The 18,001-nt window shown below is 49.7% G+C and overlaps 1 protein-coding gene and 1 non-coding gene across 2 annotated transcripts; one reads left to right on the top strand and one right to left on the bottom strand.

The window, feature by feature from the left end:
* The first annotated feature begins 76 nt into the window (after nt 1-76).
* On the top strand, nt 77-11,655 carry COQ4 (coenzyme Q4). Its single transcript, XM_058693941.1, has 8 exons — nt 77-371; nt 650-781; nt 2,197-2,293; nt 2,813-2,915; nt 8,207-8,336; nt 8,842-8,935; nt 9,472-10,634; nt 10,882-11,655. The coding sequence occupies exons 1-7, from the start codon at nt 302-304 to the stop codon at nt 9,641-9,643; spliced, it is 798 nt and encodes a 265-aa protein (XP_058549924.1). The 5' UTR covers nt 77-301; the 3' UTR covers nt 9,644-10,634; nt 10,882-11,655.
* Nucleotides 11,656-17,562: 5,907 nt separating this feature from the next.
* On the bottom strand, nt 17,563-17,654 carry TRNAR-UCU (transfer RNA arginine (anticodon UCU)). Its single transcript is given in 2 exon segments — nt 17,563-17,598; nt 17,618-17,654. It is a non-coding gene; the product is annotated as a tRNA-Arg (tRNA).
* Between the last annotated feature and the right edge of the window lie 347 nt (nt 17,655-18,001).

Here is an 18,001-nt window from a genome sequence, read left to right as displayed (position 1 = left end):
GGTTCGTTCTTATTGGCCTCGGGGAAAACGCGCAGTGGGGAGGGAAGTAGGGCCCGGCGCTGAAGTCCCTGCCAGCGGGGCTCACGTGGGAAAGCTTTCTGGGAGTGAGGCGACATGGGGAGAATTTTGCTTTGGTGGACGTAGGTAGCGGACAGGCCGTCTGGGTTTTCTTCGGATACTTAGCGATAGGACCCTTTGCTGGCCGTACTACGATTTTTCCCCTCCAAACGCCCTTCAGAGCGTTCCGCGCCCGGAGAGGCTTGCGGCTTCCACCCGGCCCTGCTCGCGGGTGCCCGCTGCCATGGCGACCCTGCTGCGAGCTGCCCTGCGCCCTCTCCGCCCGCCCCCCGGGCACCGGGGGCCGGCTGCAGGTAAGTGGCGGAGGCGAGAGGGAGGCCTGGGGCGCCCGGCTCCTCTGACCGCGGCGCTTTTCTTTCTTTCTTTCTTTCTTTCTTTCTTTCTTTCTTTCTTTCTTTCTTTCTTTCTTTCTTTCTTTCTTTCTTTCTTCCTTCCTTCCTTCCTTCCTTCCTTCCTTCCTTCCTTCCTTCCTTCTTTCCTTTCCTTTCCTTTCCTTTCCTTTCCTTTCCTTTCCTTTCCTTTCCTTTCCTTTCCTTTCCTTTCCTTTTTTTTTTTTTTTTTATGCCTGTAGACGTGCTGCTCCGAGGCGCGCGCCATGGCGCCGGCCAGCTCTACCCTGAGCACATCCCCACCTCCCCGCTGCAGAAGGTTCTGCTGGCCGCGGGCTCGGCCGGAATGGCCCTCTACAACCCGTACCGCCACGGTAAGGCTGCCCGCGCACGCCCTTGCCTGGGAAGCTTGGGCAGGTGCCGACCTCTCTCTATCCGTCTCCTAGGGGGTAACTGGAGAATAAACTAGGCCGGGGTACCCAAACCTGGCTGCACCCCATCATCACCCGCAAGGCTCACAAAAATGCAGATGCCCGGGTCCCACCCTGACCTCAGTCTGGACCGGCCAAGCCTGGGGAAGGGAAGGGAAGGGAGGGGAGAGAAGGGCCTGCGTTTTTAAATAAACTACTTCCCGGAAGATTCAGTTATCCAGCCACATTGAGAACCTCTCCACTAAATAGATGATTTGTTTGTTATAATAACATGCGTCAAATTGTAACAGCCCACTAAAAATTAAACTTTATGAGGTCAGAGACCATGAGTGCCCTATTCCACTGTATCAGCAGCATTTTTGAAGTCATCTGTGTGCCTAACATGGGACTCGAACTCACGACCCAGAGATCAAGAATCATACCTCAACGGGCTGAGCCACCCAGGCACCCCTCAGCAGTATTTTAGATTGTGCCTTGACATAACAAATGCCCAGTGTTTGCTGGATTTAAACATATTGGGGTTCTACAGTACTTTTATCCTCCCTCTCAGGATTCTAAGTATTCTGGAAAGTACTATTACTCCTACTAATAAAAATGATAATGCTGGGGCACCTGGGTGGCTCAGTCGGTTGAGTGTCTGACTTCGGCTCAGGTGGTGATCTCACGGTCTGTGAGTTTGAGCCCCGCGTCGGGATTTGTACTGATGGCTCAGAGCCTGGAGCCTGCTTCAGATTCTGTGTCTCCCTCTCTCTGCCCCTCCCCCCTCATGCTCTGTCTCTCTCTCTCTCTCTCTGTCAAAAATAAACATTAAAAAAAAATTTTTTTTTAAATGATGATGCTAACTGCTCACTGAGCTTTTATTCTGGTTGTTCACTGCAGTAAGTAAGTGTTCTATGTACACGGTGTTCTTGATTTTTCACGTTAACCCTATGAGAAAGGTATTTTCCACATTTCATAAATTAGGACCCTGAGGCTTGGAAGCAGTTTGCACAAGTTAACCTAAATAGTGAGATTGCAGCTGAACCCAAACCTAGCCCTCTGATGCCAAAGCTTGCACCTATCAATGGAGGCATGATATTCTGTTGTAATAATGGGTGTAAAAGTGATTTGTAAACTCCTTAGAGCACTGTGCTAACCAGAGCCTTCTCAACCCATTAGATTAGTAACAATGGTAATAATTATAGGTACATGTATTTTGCACTTACTGTGTGCAAGGAGATTTGCTAAATATTTAACAAATCCTTGTACCTAAGAGATAGATTGTATTTCAGTTTATCCTGTAGGAGACAGGCTCAGATCAGGTCTGGTAGCTTACCTAAGATCATGTCCTACATTTGTCCCCATTTCTTTTCTTTTAGACATGGTCGCGGTTCTAGGGGAGACCACAGGACTTCATGCCCTGAAGGTCCTCAGGGACCAAATGAAGAGGGATCCAGAGGGTGCCCAGATCCTACAGTAGGTCCCAACTCTGCTTGGGGGATTGAGGAAATTCTCTGGGGATCCTGATCTCTCTGAGGTCACATTGTGTTCCTCTAGGGAGGTCTTCTTGATACACTGGCCATGGATGTCTGCCCAGGCTGGGCACTGCCCAACTCCATGGGCGCCATTCACATAACACTGTGATGACCCGTGGGTAGTGCAGTGTAGTAGCCTCAGCCCAGTTCCAGCCACAGAGCCCTCTGCCTTTCCTAAGCTCTCCTAACAGGCTAGCTTTAACCCCCCAGCCCTGCAGTGCCCTTTGTGAGTACCCTGATTACATCTGAGACATGCCCCCGAGATTGTGCCCCTATAAGCAGAGACTGTGGCCTTAGCTTGTCATAATCTCCTCGGCACCTGCCATCGTCCTGCAGTAGGATTTGTGGCCCCATTATTGCTCTCTGCCCTTTCACTTCTCACACCCTTGCTCTAACTGGATCTCTCACCTGCCTTTGCTGATGCGCTTCTAATACCTAAGTCCTGCCTTCTGCCTTGCAGGGAGCGTCCGCGGATCTTACTGTCCACCCTTGACCTGGACAAGCTCCGTAGTCTGCCTGAGGGCTCACTTGGCCAAGAGTATCTCCGTTTCCTAGATGTGAATGTGAGTTTCCAGCTTCTGTGCATTTGACAGTCACCAGGAAGGGCAGAGAAGGGCATGGGAGTGACATCCTGAGGAAGAAGGAGTCCTGAGTGGCCACCACGGGCAGGTGTGCTTTTTGTCCCTTGTGCCAAGGCTTTGTCATTTTCTATGGGACAGGCAAATGGGCCAGGAACTCCAAGGGATAATACTGGCCAGTATTTAGTAGTGTCTTACTAAAACAAAACAAAACCAAACTCTCTTATTGAATGTCAGGTGCCAGGCTCATACCTGGTCTTGCTGAACCCTCCCAGCAGCCTTGTCAGGTATGTCCTATTATTATCCCCTTTAATAGATGAAGAAACTGAGACTCAGAGCACTTAAGCAACTTGATGATTTCATACAGCCAGTATAAATGGAGGCAGTATTCATACTTAGATCACACCTTTTTTTTTTTTTTTTTTTTAACATTTTAAGTAATCTCTACACCCATTGTGGGGCTCAAACTCACAACCCTGAGATCAAAAGTCACATGCTCTACCAACTGAACCATCCAGGCATTCCCAGATCACGCTCTCAACTGCTGTACTATGTCCCCCCAGTTCTAGAGATAGGGTATGACAAGTTGTGACACTCTCTGCCCCAGGCAAGGAGGAAAGGAGCTGGTGGGGAGAGTCCCAGCTACTGAGGAACTCACTCATTTGTTCAGAATCTGCCCTGTGCCATCCATGGTTACGGGTGCTGGAGATATAATGGTGAACTAAGCAAAGTCCTGCTCTTGAGATACTAATATTCTGGTTTGGAGAAGAAAACAGTAAAGCAATAAGAGAAAAAAATTTGTGTAAAAATTCAGGTCAAATAGTTATTGACTACTTAGAATGTCCAATACTGTTCTCAGTAGTTGAGACACAGAGAGCGAAACTGGCAAAGAGCCTGCTGTTGTGGAGCTTCCATTCTCGCAGATGGTGAGAACAACATTCAGCATGATGGAGGATGATGAGGCGGGGTCGGAGGCCCATGTCTGATGGGGAGGTCACAGGAGGCCCCTCTGAGGAGACTCGGAAGAGGAGGAGGAGCAGAGGGCCTGGCAAAGTGCAAGGCCCTGTGTATTTCAGAACAGGAAAACTGACCAAGGCGGCCACATAGGAGTCAGGGAGGCAGCCAGTGGGTGACAGGTCAGACCCTGCCAGCCATGGGAAGAAGTCTGTATTTTATAATGGGAGCAATGGGAAGACATGGAGGGTTTCAACTCGGGTAGTAACATGACCTGATTTGTTATTTTTTTTTTAATGTTTATCTTGAGAGCACGAGAGAGAGTGGGGGAGGGGTGGAGAGAGAGGGAGAGAGAGAATCCCATGTGGGGCTCGATCCCACAAACCGTGAGATCACAACCTGAGCCAAAACCAAGAGACTAATGCTCAACCAACTGAGCCACCTAGGTGCCCCATGGCCTGATTTATAAAAGGGCCTTAGGATATAGCTGGGCCACCTTCCCTGTCTCAACCCCTCCCTCCCAAAATACACACATCCCATCACAGCACCTCTGTCAAAGGGCCCTCCAAGTTGCTCTAGAACTAGGCTTCTGAACCTTGGCACTACGGACTTTTGGGCCCACTTAATTCTTTGTAGGGGCTGCCCTGTGCATTCAAGGATGTTTAACAGCCTCCCTGGCCTCTACGCGTAGATGGCAGTAGCACCCCATTAAGTTATGACAACCACCAATGTCTCCAGACGTTGCAAATATCCCCTGGTGGGCAGTTGAGAACCTACTACTCTAGAAGATCGTTGTCCCTGAGAAAATAATCTGCTCCCTATACTCTCCTGACACTTGCCCCTGCCCCATTTTCTACCATCTGCTCAGATTTCACCAGGAAGCAAGTTCTTTCATCAGTGGGAAACCCACCAGGGTAGCCTTCCCCAAGTGCCACCCAGGGAGGGACTGCCTTTCATCTTGTTGCTGTGGAGGGGATGGGACTGCCAGGGCCTCCCTGGGCACCTTGCCCAGTGTCAGCCCTAGTTGTGATAACAGCCCTAGAGATTGTGACACTTGTAGAGCACTGACACCAGCAGCCCACAGAATGAGAAGGAATACCTTTGTCCCAGCAGAGATTTATATCAAAGTTCAAGGTGAGGCTACCCTCCCTGAGGCTGACATTGGTAGAGGGTATGGTCATCTTGTGGTGTCAAGATTTTGAGCATGGGCTCTGGAGTTAAGAGTAGCCTAAGTTAGGATCATACCTCTCTTCCCAGCTTTATGGCCCTGAGCAAATCATTTGACCTCTCTGAACCTCATATCACTTATCTAAGGTAAGGGAACCTAATGTCTAGCTGCCAGGGCACTCAACATGGTTTATAAATAATGGATGTTAAGGCTACTGGCTTTGGAATCCAACAGACTTTGTTCCAGCCACTTGATTAGCTGTGTAATCTTCAGGAAGTTACTTAACTTCTCTGAGCCCATTTTTCTTATCTGTCTCTGAGGCTCATAATATCTACCGCCAGATGATCATGAGGGTGCAGTGTGATGATATATGTAAAGGACTTCATACAGTGCTGACACATAGTAGATACTTGATAAATATAGTTGTTGTCACCGTGATCGCCTTCAGCTTCACATGGCATGTAGAAGAAATTAGGAGGGGGACCTGGGTGGCTCAGTTGGTTAAGTATCCAACTTCAGCTCAGGTCATGATCTTGCAGCTTGTGAGTTCAGGCCCCACACTGGGCTCACTGCTGTCAGCGCAGAGCCCGCTTCGGATCCTGTCCCTCTCTCTGCCCCTCCTCCTCTTGTGCTCTAAAAAATAAGTAAAACATTAAAAAAAAGAAAAAGAAGTGGGGCACCTGGGTGGTTCAGTCAGTTAAGCGGCTGACTTCGGCTCAGGCCATGATCTCATGGTTCGTGAGTTCAAGCCCCGTGTCAGGGCTGTGCTGACAGCTCAGAGCCTGGAGCCTGCTTTGGATTCTGTGTCTCCCTCTCTCTCTGCCCTACCCCTGCTTCAGCTCTGTCTCTCAAAAATGAATAAACATTAAAAAAAAATTTTTTTTTTTAAAAAAAAGAAGAAGAAGAGATTAGGACCCGGGACCCAATGAGGTCACAGATGCGAACCAAGGCCACTCAGCCAGCAACCCCAAAAGCAACAAAGACATCAAATCCTTTGGCCCCTGGACAGGCTGACACCATGCTTTGAGGACAGGAACACCACACTGTTCCCGTTCTGCATGGGTGCTGCTGAAGACTGAGGAGGTGGGTGGGTAAGAAGAGGACAGTTGTCATCCCTTCCTGGGGTCAGAAAATTGCCGGGAGCTGGCCTTTTACTCACGTATTCGTGAGACGTTTATTCACCCAGGCCCTGCCGATACAACAGTGAGCAAATCAGCTGGTAGCCCTCTGCAGCCTTCCGCACCGTTCACAGACAGAGACCGCAAGCCAATAGGAGGCTTAATTTATTTTTTTTTAATGTTTATTTATTTTTGAGACAGAGAGAGACAGAGCATGAATGGGGGAGGGGCAGAGAGAGAGGGAGACACAGAATCGGAAGCAGGCTCCAGGCTCTGAGCCATCAGCCCAGAGCCCGACACGGGGCTTGAACCCACAGACGCGAGATCGTGACCTGAGCTGAAGTCGGACGCCCAACCGACTGAGCCACCCAGGCGCCCCCAGTAGGAGGCTTTAAAACTTGCTGTTAGCCACTTCAGTAAAAGCAGAAAGAAACAAGTGGAATTAACTTTAATAGCATATTACTGTATGTTTAACCTAATGGACCCAAAGTATTACCATTTCAGCATGTAATCAATATTTCTAAATTACTGAGATTTTACATTGCTCTCTTCATGCCAAGTCTTCAAAACTCAGTGTGTATTTTATACACACTACGGCACATTTCAAGGCTTGGTGGCCACATGTGGTAAGTGGCTGCTGTACTGGAAAGTCCAGGTCTAGAAGAAGGGCAGACTCACTACGTCACAATACAAGATACAGGATGCTGCAAGAGACCATAACATGGACCTGATCGGTCAAAGGTCATAGACAGCCTCCCTGCAGCAGGAACACGTAAGGCAAGTCATAAAGGACAGATAGAAATTGTCAAGGTGAAACTGAGGGTTTCGGGGGAGAGTACCCTAGGCTGGGAGCAGCTTATGTGAAGGATCAGGGCCAGGACACCTGGCTGGTTCAGTCAGCAGAGTGTGCAACTCTTGATCTCAGGGTTGTAAATTCAAGCCCCCTGTTGGGTACAGAGATTACTTGAAAAAATAAAACCTTTTTTTTTAAAAAAAGGATCAGGGGTCTTGGAAGCTTCTTTTCCTGTTTTATTCTAATTGTGGTTTAAACCTAACATAAGGTGAAATAACATGAGAGTTGCTATCTCAGGGGAGCCTGGCTGGCTCAGTCAGAAGAACATGTGATTCTTGATCTCAGGGTCAGGAGTTCGCGCCCCATGTTGGGGGTAGAGTTTACTTTAAAAAAAACAAAACAAAACAAAAAAAACAGGCGCCTGGGTGGCTCAGTTAGTTGAGCTTCCAAGTTCGGCTCAGGTCATGATATCACGGTCTGTGAGTTTGAGCCCCGTGTTGGTCTCTGTGCTGACAGCTCAGAGCCTGGAGCCTGCTTCGGATTCTGTGTCTCCCTCTCTCTCTGACCCTCCCCCGTTCATGCTCTGTTTCTCTGTGTCTCAAAAATAAAACATTTAAAAAAAAAAAAAAAGTTGTCATCTTAACCATTTCTAAGTGGAGAGTTAGTAGTGTTAAATATATTCGCGTTGTTGTGAAGCCAACCTCCAGGACTTTTACCTGGAACTCTATCCGCTTACACAACTACCACTTCCTCCTTCCCCATGGAGCTTCTTTGCCATAAATTCCAACAGGCTGAGACATTCTGTGTGAGTTGGGGTAGGCCATGGGGGTGTCAGTGCCACTATATCCCCTGCCTTCAGACTCCCCTGTTGCCAGGTATGGACAGAAACTGTCCTCAGAGGGAGCGCCTGGGTGGCTCAGTCGGTTAAGCATCTAACTTCGGCTCAGGTCATGATCTCACAGTTCGTGAGTTCGAGCCCCTATGCTGACAGCTCAGAGCCTGGAGCCTCTTTTAGATTCTCTGTCTCCCTCTCTCTCCCTGTCCCTTCCTGGCTCGCACTCTCAAAAGTAAATAAACGTTTAAAAAAAAAAAAATTTTTTTTTTTTTTTAAGAAAAGAAACAGTCCTCAGAGATTTTTGGTGGGTATGAATTTGGTGGGAGTGGTTCACAGTCAAAGAGAGGTTGGCCAGTTAGGCCTTGGGGACAGTTGGGAAGAGATACAGGGGAGGCTCATTGTTGTCAGAGGGTCTCCCCAGACACCCGAGCACCCACCCGATTCGTGGACGATGAGGAACTAGCATATGTGATCCAACGGTACCGGGAGGTACACGACATGCTCCACACCCTGCTGGGGATGCCCACCAACATGCTGGGTGAGTGTTCCCCCCCAGTTGCCTTGAGAGTGGCGATGGGCGGGGTGGGGTGGAGTGAGGTGGGAGGTTCCAGCCAGCCTGGCCACCTGGGTCTGTCACCCACCAGTTAGCCAGCTCAGTGCCTCGTTTTCCTGCTTTCTGAACATCTTGGGTGTGTGTCTGAACCACTGCCTGATTCCTAAGCTGACCCGGGCTCCCTGCTCTGAAACCCTCTGCAACTCCCTGAGGCCTGGAGGAACCACCCTGAACTTCTCACCCTGGCTTTTAGAGTCCTCTGCACACTGACCCCAAGCTTCCTTTCCAGCCCTTATCTTCTTCTGCTCTTCCCCAGGCCCTTTCCTGCACCCAAGCCAAGTGCTCCAAAGCCCAGTGGGAACCAGGACTGGGCACAGCTAACCTGGTAGAGATTAAAGAGGAGCCAGTGCTTTGCTCTGCCACGAGCACCATGGCCTCTCCTCCTGGGCCCTTCTCACCTCCCACCCCATTACTCGCCCTGCCCCCCCAGGGGAGATCGTGGTGAAGTGGTTTGAGGCTGTCCAGACCGGCCTGCCCATGTGCATCCTGGGTGCTCTCTTTGGACCGATCCGACTCCATACCCAGTAAGTTCTCAAGTGGCAAGGGGTTGGGGGAGAACTCAGAGGAGCCACGGCTCCAGGAAATGGGACAAGCATATCACCTTCCTGGACAGCCCCAGAGTTCTCTAGGAAGCCAGGGTAGAAGGAATGGGGCAAAAAGGTGAAACCGGTCTGGCATAGGATCTCCAAGGCAACGAATGAAGTTTGGATGTTTCACAGGACTCTCTAGGGGCTTTGGGGCCAGGCCTCAGTGTTGGGTCAGAGCAATGGACTTGCGAGGGTGGGGCTGGTGGGAAGGAGTGGCAAATCCAGGGTTAGTTTCCGGAGTTAGGTAGCCCCTGATTTAAATCTGGGCTTCAGCATACTCAAAATATGTAGCCTTGGGCACAAGATTTTGCCTCACTGAGTTTCTGTTTTCTCGTCTGCTAATGAAAATAATAACTACCTTCTTTTCAAGGTGTTTGTGAGGATTAACTGAGAAAATGTGCATCAGCTTCTGGGCACATAGTGTGCCTGGCCCTGGGGATCTTATGTCTTCTTTTTCCTCTGCTGCCCCACAGGGGCCTGCAGGTGCTGGTTTCGGAGCTGATCCCGTGGGCAGTTCAGAATGGGCGCAGAGCCCCATGTGTCTTCAACCTGTACTACGAGCGGCGCTGGGAGCAGCCCGTGAGGGCTCTACGGGAGGAGCTGGGCATCACAGACCCCCCGATGCTTGTCAGGGCCCTGGCCTAGGCCCTGAGGTACTGCCCACCCTCAACCCCTGGGGGCAGAAGACTCTTTTGCCATACCTTTGTTCCTTTTCTTTGAACACTGACCCTTGGACATCATTTGTCATAATTTGTTACAACCACTGCTGAGTGGCTTGAGGGCCACCCAGGAGGGAGCCAGGAGTTGCCCAAAGAGAACCATGTGTGAGTGGGAATCAGTCATCCAGGCTGGTGGGGGCGGGATGTCTCAGTTCCACTGCCCCTGTTCTGGACTGCTCTTTGCCATCCAGGGCTTTTTGAGGGCCAGGCTGGATTTCCTCCAACAGTGAGGGCTATACCCAGGTACAAAGGCCTGAAAAGGAGCAGGTGAGTCTGCTGTCTGAATAAAGCCTGCCATCAGGCCAACTATCTACCTCTTCCTCTAGCAGCCTTGGGCCTTTGAGCACCAAGGGCAGACATTCCCTTCAGCCTGAACTTCAGCTACTTGTCCTGTTTCCTTTGGTCTAAAGTCAGACAGACTGGGACTCAAATTCCCAATTCCTCCATCATTTTCCGGCAGAGGAACTTGGCCCCCCTGTCAGCCCATTTCATCATCAGTAAAAGGGGAATGAAAACAGCACCCACTTCCTAGGGTCACTGTGGGGATTTCGTGAGGTGACACTCAGAAGAGGGCTTCAGAGAAAGGGCCCCGGGGACAGAAGGCAATTATCCTCATTGTGATCACAGGTGAGGAGGCAACTCTGAGGCTGCTGATTCATTTTGGAATGGCACCCAGACATTTTCCCTGGGTCAGGGTCAAGGAGTTGGGGACAGGCAGGTTGAAAGAATCACCGGAAGAGTGAGTGACCCTGTCTTGAGTTTTAGAATGAGAAACACTGAGAGTTTTGGGGATCCAGCTCCCCTTTGTGTGGATAGGACAACCAAGGCCCAGAGATGGGCAAGGAATTGCCCGAAATAACTAGAACACAGGCCACGTGTCCTCCTTGGTTGGGTTTCCTATGCCTCAGTTTCCCTAGGTAATAAGGGTTACAGTTTTTTTTTTTTTTAATTTTTTTTTTTTTAACATTTATTTATTTTTGAGACACAGAGAGACAGAGCATGAACAGGGAGGGTCAGAGAGAGGGAGACACAGAATCTGAAACAGGCTCCAGGCTCTGAGCGGTCAGCACAGAGCCCGACGCGGGGCTCGAACTCACAGCCCTCACGGACCGTGAGATCATGACCTGAGCTGAAGTCGGCCGCTTAACCGACTGAGCCACCCAGGCGCCCCAAGGGTTACAGTTTATTTACAGCTGTACTCTGTGCGTTAGCAACTGAGATGCATTATTGCACTGATGCCTCCCAACAACCCAAAGACAAAAGCCATACTATTGCTTGCATTTTACTAATGAGGCAGTAGGAGCAGAGCTGGGTCTGGAACCACGGGCCTCTCCAAAACCGGCCCCACATTGCCACACCAGCGCCTCACCCTTCCTTGTGCCAACTGAGTCCCAGTCCAGATAGATAGAGCTGGGAGGCTGGAGGCCTACCTCGGAACAGTGGCCTTTTCCAAGAGGGAAGCCTTGTCCTGAGCTCTTTGAATTTCTGCAGAAAGGAGAGGATTAGGGTGAGCTTTCTATATCTAATCCTTCTTTGCAGCGTAGGCCATCTTTCCAGGCCCAGCATGTTTCCATGGCTTTCCAGGGTCCAGGCACCCGTTACCCCCAGGTCAGTAAAAGTCAACAGTGCCAAGTTAGGGGGAGAAAGGCCTGACTCGCAGATGGCCTTCTCTGCCCAGCTGGGGAGTTCACCTGCTCCAGCCACCTGGTGCCTGAATGGCCCTGGGCCTTTACAGCATTCAAGAGATGGGCACTGGCTGTCACAATTAGCTGGGAATGAAGTCTGGTCTCCAGATCTTAGGGTGGCACCAACTCACGATTGGAAATAAGTTATACACTGGCAACAGCTACCACTGAGTTCTTACCACAGCCCATAAGGCTCTGCCAACTTCTACCTAGAAACTTCCACTCTTCATCTCAATAAACTATGTTGGCCTTCTCTTTGTTGTTGTTTGTTTTGTTTTTTTAAGTTTATTTATTTTGAGAGACAGTGGTAGCAGGGGAGGGGCAGGGGGGCGGGGAGGACACAGAATCTGAAACGGGCTGTGTGCTGACAGCCCGACGTGGGGCTCAAACTCAGGAACCATGCGATCACGACCTGAGCCGAAGTCGGACACCTAACCGACTGAACCACCCAGGCACCCCTTCTTCCTACCTTTGGGAATAGCATCCTGTCCCCTAGTCATTACATGGCCAACTACTTGTCATTCACATTTGTGCTCAAATGTCACCTCTTCAGAGAGGCCTTCCCTGACCACCCATTTAAAGAGGTTCCTTCCCCCTTGCCACACTATGTCACCTTTTCTTCCCAGCACTTAACCACTCTGAAAAGATGTCATTTTTTAACATGTGGGGTTTTTTTTTTTTGTTTTTTTGTGGGTTTTTGTTTTTGTTTTTGTTTTTGTTTTTTTGAGAGCAAGGGAGGGGCAGAGAGAAGGAGGAGGGACAGAGGATCCAAAGTGGGCTCTGTGCTGACAGCAGCAAGCCCCATGCGGGGCTTGAACTCACAAACTGTGAGATCATGACCTGAGCCAAAGTTGGACACTTAACCAACTGAGTCACCCAGGGGCCCCTTATTTGTTCATTTATTTACAAGTTCTCTGTGCCATGGGAGCAGGGAGCTTGTTCTTTCCCTTCACCACTGGGAAGAGTGCTTGGCACATGGTAAGGGCTTGCTGCTTCATAGTGGAAAGCATGGATGCTAAGCCCTGCATGTGCAAAACTACATTCGGTCCCCACAACCACCTCACTTCACAGTGAAGACCATGGGTCTCAGGTCCAGGGAGCGTCCTCAAGTCACACATCTGGGCTGTGACGGAACTTGTTTTGCAGCAGACAGGTCTTGAGTCCCCTTCTGGCAGCTCAGGGAAAGCTCCCTTTCCCTCTGCCTGATAAAAAGCCATATGTAGCTGGCTTCAGAGCCATGTTTGGGGGCACAGGCTCTGAGGACAGACAGACATGGCCCTGCCACTGACCAGCACTGCACCCTTGCAGTAGCCCGTCACCCCTTTGAGCCTCTGGCTCCCTACCTGTAAAACGGGAAGAGTATACACCCATCCCACAACAGGGCCATTATGCATGTGTAGTGTTAGCACATAGTAAACATTTAGGAAATGGAAGCGGTCATGTCCCAGGAAGATCCCTCAAGACCTCTGAAGTCACCACATACGCAACGAAGCCAGAGGCATTTACTCTGCACACACCCAGGGTGGGCGGACTTACATAGTCCAAAGGTCCTGATGCCAAATGCAACCAAGCATCTACAAGGTGAGCATCCGCTGTGTGCCGGGGCCAAACCACTGTAGTCCCCTCCGGACCTTTAATGCCTTCAAGTCCTAACTCTTACCTGAAAAGTCTGGAAGTTTAAGTGCCGATGTTCGTTCTCTAACGCAGGGCAGACAGGGGCCATGTCAGTGGAAAGGAGCCCACTGTGAGGTCAGCCTAAACTCAGCCTGTCCCACAAATAACGGCACCCAGCTCCTACCCTCCTAACCCTCAATGGCTCTTTACTGCCCCCAAGATAAACTCCTCAGCCCAGCACACAAAGGCCTTCCAATCACATTTCCCACCACAAGGTCCTCCCCTGTCCTTGTGTCCCGATGCACAAGCCTCCTGGTCTCCAGCTATTTCACAAATGCCTTCTGAGTGTTGGCCAAATGCTGGGGGTCCTGCAATGATTGAAATAGCTGCATCCGCCCACCCTCTTGGGAGTTGAGCGGTTACAGCAGCTAAGGGCCTCCAACCTGCCCGCCCTATGCTGAGAGCTTGACGGGCGCCATTTCCTTGAGTCCTTACCCACCCCTAGGAGGCAGGGACCATGATGACTGTATTCCCATTTTATAAATGAGGACACTGAGGGGGCACCTGGCTGGCTCAGTCGGTAGAGGATGGGACTCTTGATCTCAGGGTTGTAGGTTTGAGCCCCATGTTGGGTGTAGAGATTGTTTAAAAATAAAATCTAAAGGGGCGCCGGGGTGGCTCAGTTGGTTAGGCATCCGACTTCGGCTCAGGTCATGATCTCATGGTTTGTGAGTTCGAACCCCGTGTCAGGCTCTGTGCTGGCAGCTCAGAACCCAGAACCTGCTTTGGATTCTGTGTCTCCCTCTCTCTGCCTCTTCTCCAGACCACACACACACACACACACTCTCTCTCTCTCTCTCAAAGATAAATAAACATTAAAAAAATTTTTTTACTAAAATCTAAAAAAGAAAATGAGACACCGAGGCTCCGTGAGAAGAGGTGGTTTGCCCAATGCCTCACAGGTGGGACTGGGAGTGTAACCCAGGTGTATCTGACTGAAAAGCAAAGAAGACAAGTCATAATAATGTGTGGTGGGTGTTGACAGAGGTATGGTGAGCAGTTGGTGACGGGCAACCTATTTAGTGGTCTAATCTCCACCTGCCGGTGTATCCAACTAGACTGTCAGCAACTTGAAGACGGGCTGTCTTGTTCCCTCTATGTCCCCTTGCATCTCCCCCACAGGCCAGGCCCAGGGTCTGGTGGAGTACTGCCTTGGCCTCACCATTGTGACCAGGCAAGGGGGAGGAGAACAAGGGAGCTGGTCACCACTGCCATCTTGCAAACTCTCATTTGCCCACATTGTATATGACCTCAGCAAATGATGTGGACACGATCGTGTTTACACCCCTGGATCCTGTGTGGATCAGATCAGAGCCTCCAATTCACTCTCGCTGTCATTCATTCAACAAACATTTATCGGGCTTCTGTTATTTCCTAAGCCCTGCAGATATAATCAGAGATAATCTACATGTCTAGATTTTACATGAGCTTTGTGGTCAGTGAGCTTGTAAATTACAATAATAAATACGTCAAACACGGACTCAAATTCTGGGAAGTGAGCACCAGCAGCGTGTCCTCATTTTTATACATAAAAAGTGGAGGGGCACCTGGGTGGCTCGGCAGGCTGAGCGTCCGACTTCAGCTCAGGTCATGATCTCATAGGTTGAGTTCAACCGCCCTGGCAGCTCAGAGCCTGGAGCCTGCTTCCGATTCTGTGTCTCCCTCTCTCTCTGCCCCTCCTCCGCTCCTGCCCTGTCTCTCAAAAATACACATTAAAAAAAAAGAAGTGGAGGGGTGCCTGGCTGGTTCAGTTCAGTGGAGCATGTGATGACTCTTGATCTCAGGCCTGTGGGCTCGAGCCCCATGTAGGGTGTAGGGATTACTTTAAAAAACTATTTTATTTGGGAATGCAAACTGGTGCAGCCACTGAGGAAAACAGTATGGAAGTTCCCCAAAAAGTTAAAAATAGAACTACCCTAGGATCTAGCAGTTGTACTACTGGGTGTTTGCCTACCTAAAGAATAAGAAAACACACCAATTCTAAAGGGATACATGCACCCCTATGTTAATAGCAGCATTATTTCCAATAGCCAAAATACAGAAGCAGCCCAGTGTCTATCTATTGATGAACGAATCAGGACAATGTGGTGTATATATATACACAATGGAATGTTGTTCAACTATAAAAAACGATGAAATCTTGCCATTTGCAATGACATGGGTGGAGTTAGCGAGTATAATGCTAAGTGAAGTTATTCAGCCAGAGAAAGACAAGTGCCGTATGATTTCATGTGGAATTTAAGAAATAAAACATGGGGTGCCTGGGTGGCTCAGTCGGTTAAGCGTCTGACTGCAGCTCAGGTCACGATCTCGCAGTCTGTGAGTTCGAACCCCGCGTCGGGCTCTGGGCTGATGGCTCAGAGCCTGGAGCCTGCTTCCGATTCTGTGTCTCCCTCTCTCTCTGCCCCTCCCCCGTTCATGCTCTGTCTCTCTCTGTCTCAAAAATAAATAAACGTTTAAAAAAAAATTTTTTTTTAAAGAAATAAAACATGAGCAAAGGGGAAAAAAAGAGAGAGGCAAGGCAAGAAACAGACTCTTAACTATGGAGATCAAACTGAAGGTCACCAGAGGGGAGGGTGGTGGGGGGATGGATTAAGTAAGTGATGGGGATTAAGGAGGGCACTTGTGATGAGCACCAGGTGTTGTATGGAAGTGTTGGGTCACTACATTGTACATCTGAAACTAATAGAATACTATATGTTAACTAACTGGAATGAAAACAATAACTTAAAAATAATAATAAATAAAAATTTAAAAACAAAAAAACCTTTTATTTGCTTGTTTGTTTGTTTTTGAGAGAGAGAAAGAGAGCACAAGCAGGTAAGGGGCAGAGAGCGAGGGAGATAGAGGATCCCAAGCAGGCCTCACACTGTCAGCACAGAGCCTGACATGGGACTCCACCTCGTGAACCTTGAGATCATGACCTAAGCCAAAATCAAGAGCGAGATGCTTGGGACACCTGGGTGGTGTCTGACTTCGGCTCGGGTCATGATCTCATGACTCGTGTGTTCGGCCCCACATCGGGCTCTGTGTTGACAGCTCAGAGCTTGGAGGATGCTTCAGATTCTGTGTTCCCTCTCTCTCTGCCCCTCCCCTGCTTGCAATGTCTCTCTCTCTCTCTCTCTCTCAAAAAGAAATAAACACTAAAAAAAATTTTTTTAAAACATTGGGACACTTAACCGACTGAGCCACCCAGGTGCCTGCCAAAAATAAAATCTTTTTTTTTTTTTTTAAGGTTTATTTATTTTGAGAGAGAGAGAGAGAGCAGGGGAGGGGAAGAAAGAATCCCAAGCTGGCTCTGCATTGTCTGCAAGGAGCCTGATGCAGGGCTTGATCTCAAGAACTCATGGCTTGAGCGGAAGCCAATAGCTGGATGCTTAACTGACTGAGCCACCCAGGAGCCACATAAAATCTGAAAAGGAGGAAAGAAAGAAAGAAAAAGAAAGAAAGAAAGAAAGAAAGAAAGAAAGAAAGAAAGAAAGAAAGAAAGAAAGAAAGAAAGAAAGAAAGAGTAAGAAAAAGAAAGAAAAAGAAAGAAAGAAAGAAAGAAAGAAAGAAAGAAAGAAAGAGGGGGGAGGGAGGGAGGGAGGGAGGGAGGGAGAAAGAAAGAAAGAAAGAAAGAAAGAAAGAAAGAAAGAAAGAAAGAAAGGAAGAGGGGGGAGGGAGGGAGGGAGGGAGAAAGAAAGAAAGAAAGAAAGAAAGAAAGAGGGGGGAGGGAGGGAGGGAGGGAGGGAGAAAGAAAGAAAGAAAGAAAGAAAGAAAGAAAGAAAGAAAGAAAGAAATGGAGACTTTGAACAAACACTCAGCTGAGAAGCTGACCCATGTCTGTTGGATGCCAATGCCCATCACCACTGCACCACACTGCCTCCCACGAGGGAGCCGGAGCTTTAATTAACCTAAGTCCCCCCAAAGGATGCACTCTATACTCTGGAATAAATAGGTCCAAGTAATTATTAGACCAAAACTTCATTTCATTTTTGAGCCCTCTGACTAGACCCTGAAAATTGCCCATCCCCCCCCCCCCTTTAAGGACTTCTTCCCGGACTAAGGAATTAGTGGATGTATTTCAGGATAAGAAGTAATTGTGGACGCCCAACATGTTTGATTATCAAGGAATCAAGTTTTCAGAGGTCTCAGTGCCACACAGGGCTGGGAAGCTGGTCAGTGACCCAGGACCCAGCAGGTGGCATGACAAATGTAGTCATAGGCTTAGAAGTTAGCTGATTTGCTGCAGGGTACAGAGAGGTCCGAGGCCAAAGTTAGGTACAGGTCTTCAGATCCGTGCCCTTTGTACCACGAGGTGTGTCAAACTGCTTACAACACACCACGGCTAGCAAGGATTCCTAGGCAGAAATCCTGACGTCCCATTTATTGCCATCCCAGAAGCAGAGGTTCCAGCCTCTGGTCTGCAGATCTTCTGAAACTTGTGAAGGTATTGAAGGCCGTAAAATATCCACATGAAAGTGAGGGAGGAGGGATCAAAATTCGACTCTGGTGGGACTCGAACCCACAACCTTTGAATCACCACACCAAGGATCGGCTAGAAGTCCAATGCGCTATCCATTGCGCCACAGAGCCGGCTACCGAAGCCTCCCCCGGCTCACCTCTCAGCCTAAGCCGCCCTTTTAGCGTTCTTCTAGGTGCGGCTTGGGCCTCTCCGGAACCCTGCTCGTGTCTGCGCGCGGACTCTGGATCCTCCGCCCACGATGCTGGCGGGGGTGTTCCCCCCACGTCCGAACGCCCTGGACTGGGGGCGCAGGACCCACTCCCAGCCCGCGGGTCTCCTCCCGTCCCGGGGGTCTCCGCGGCGGGGCCGGGCAGGGCCGCGCGGACTACAACTCCCAGCGTGCCGCGCGGGGTGCCGCCCGAGGCCGTCGCGCGCGCAGGGCGGGCTGGGCCGGGCGGCGTCGGCGCGTTGGAGCTGC

The sequence above is a fragment of the Neofelis nebulosa genome, chromosome 12, assembly GCF_028018385.1.
Source record: "Neofelis nebulosa isolate mNeoNeb1 chromosome 12, mNeoNeb1.pri, whole genome shotgun sequence".
NCBI lineage: Eukaryota > Metazoa > Chordata > Mammalia > Carnivora > Felidae > Neofelis > Neofelis nebulosa.
The sequence above is the reverse complement of the archived record's forward strand: the minus strand, read 5'-3'. Positions and strand labels throughout refer to the sequence as shown.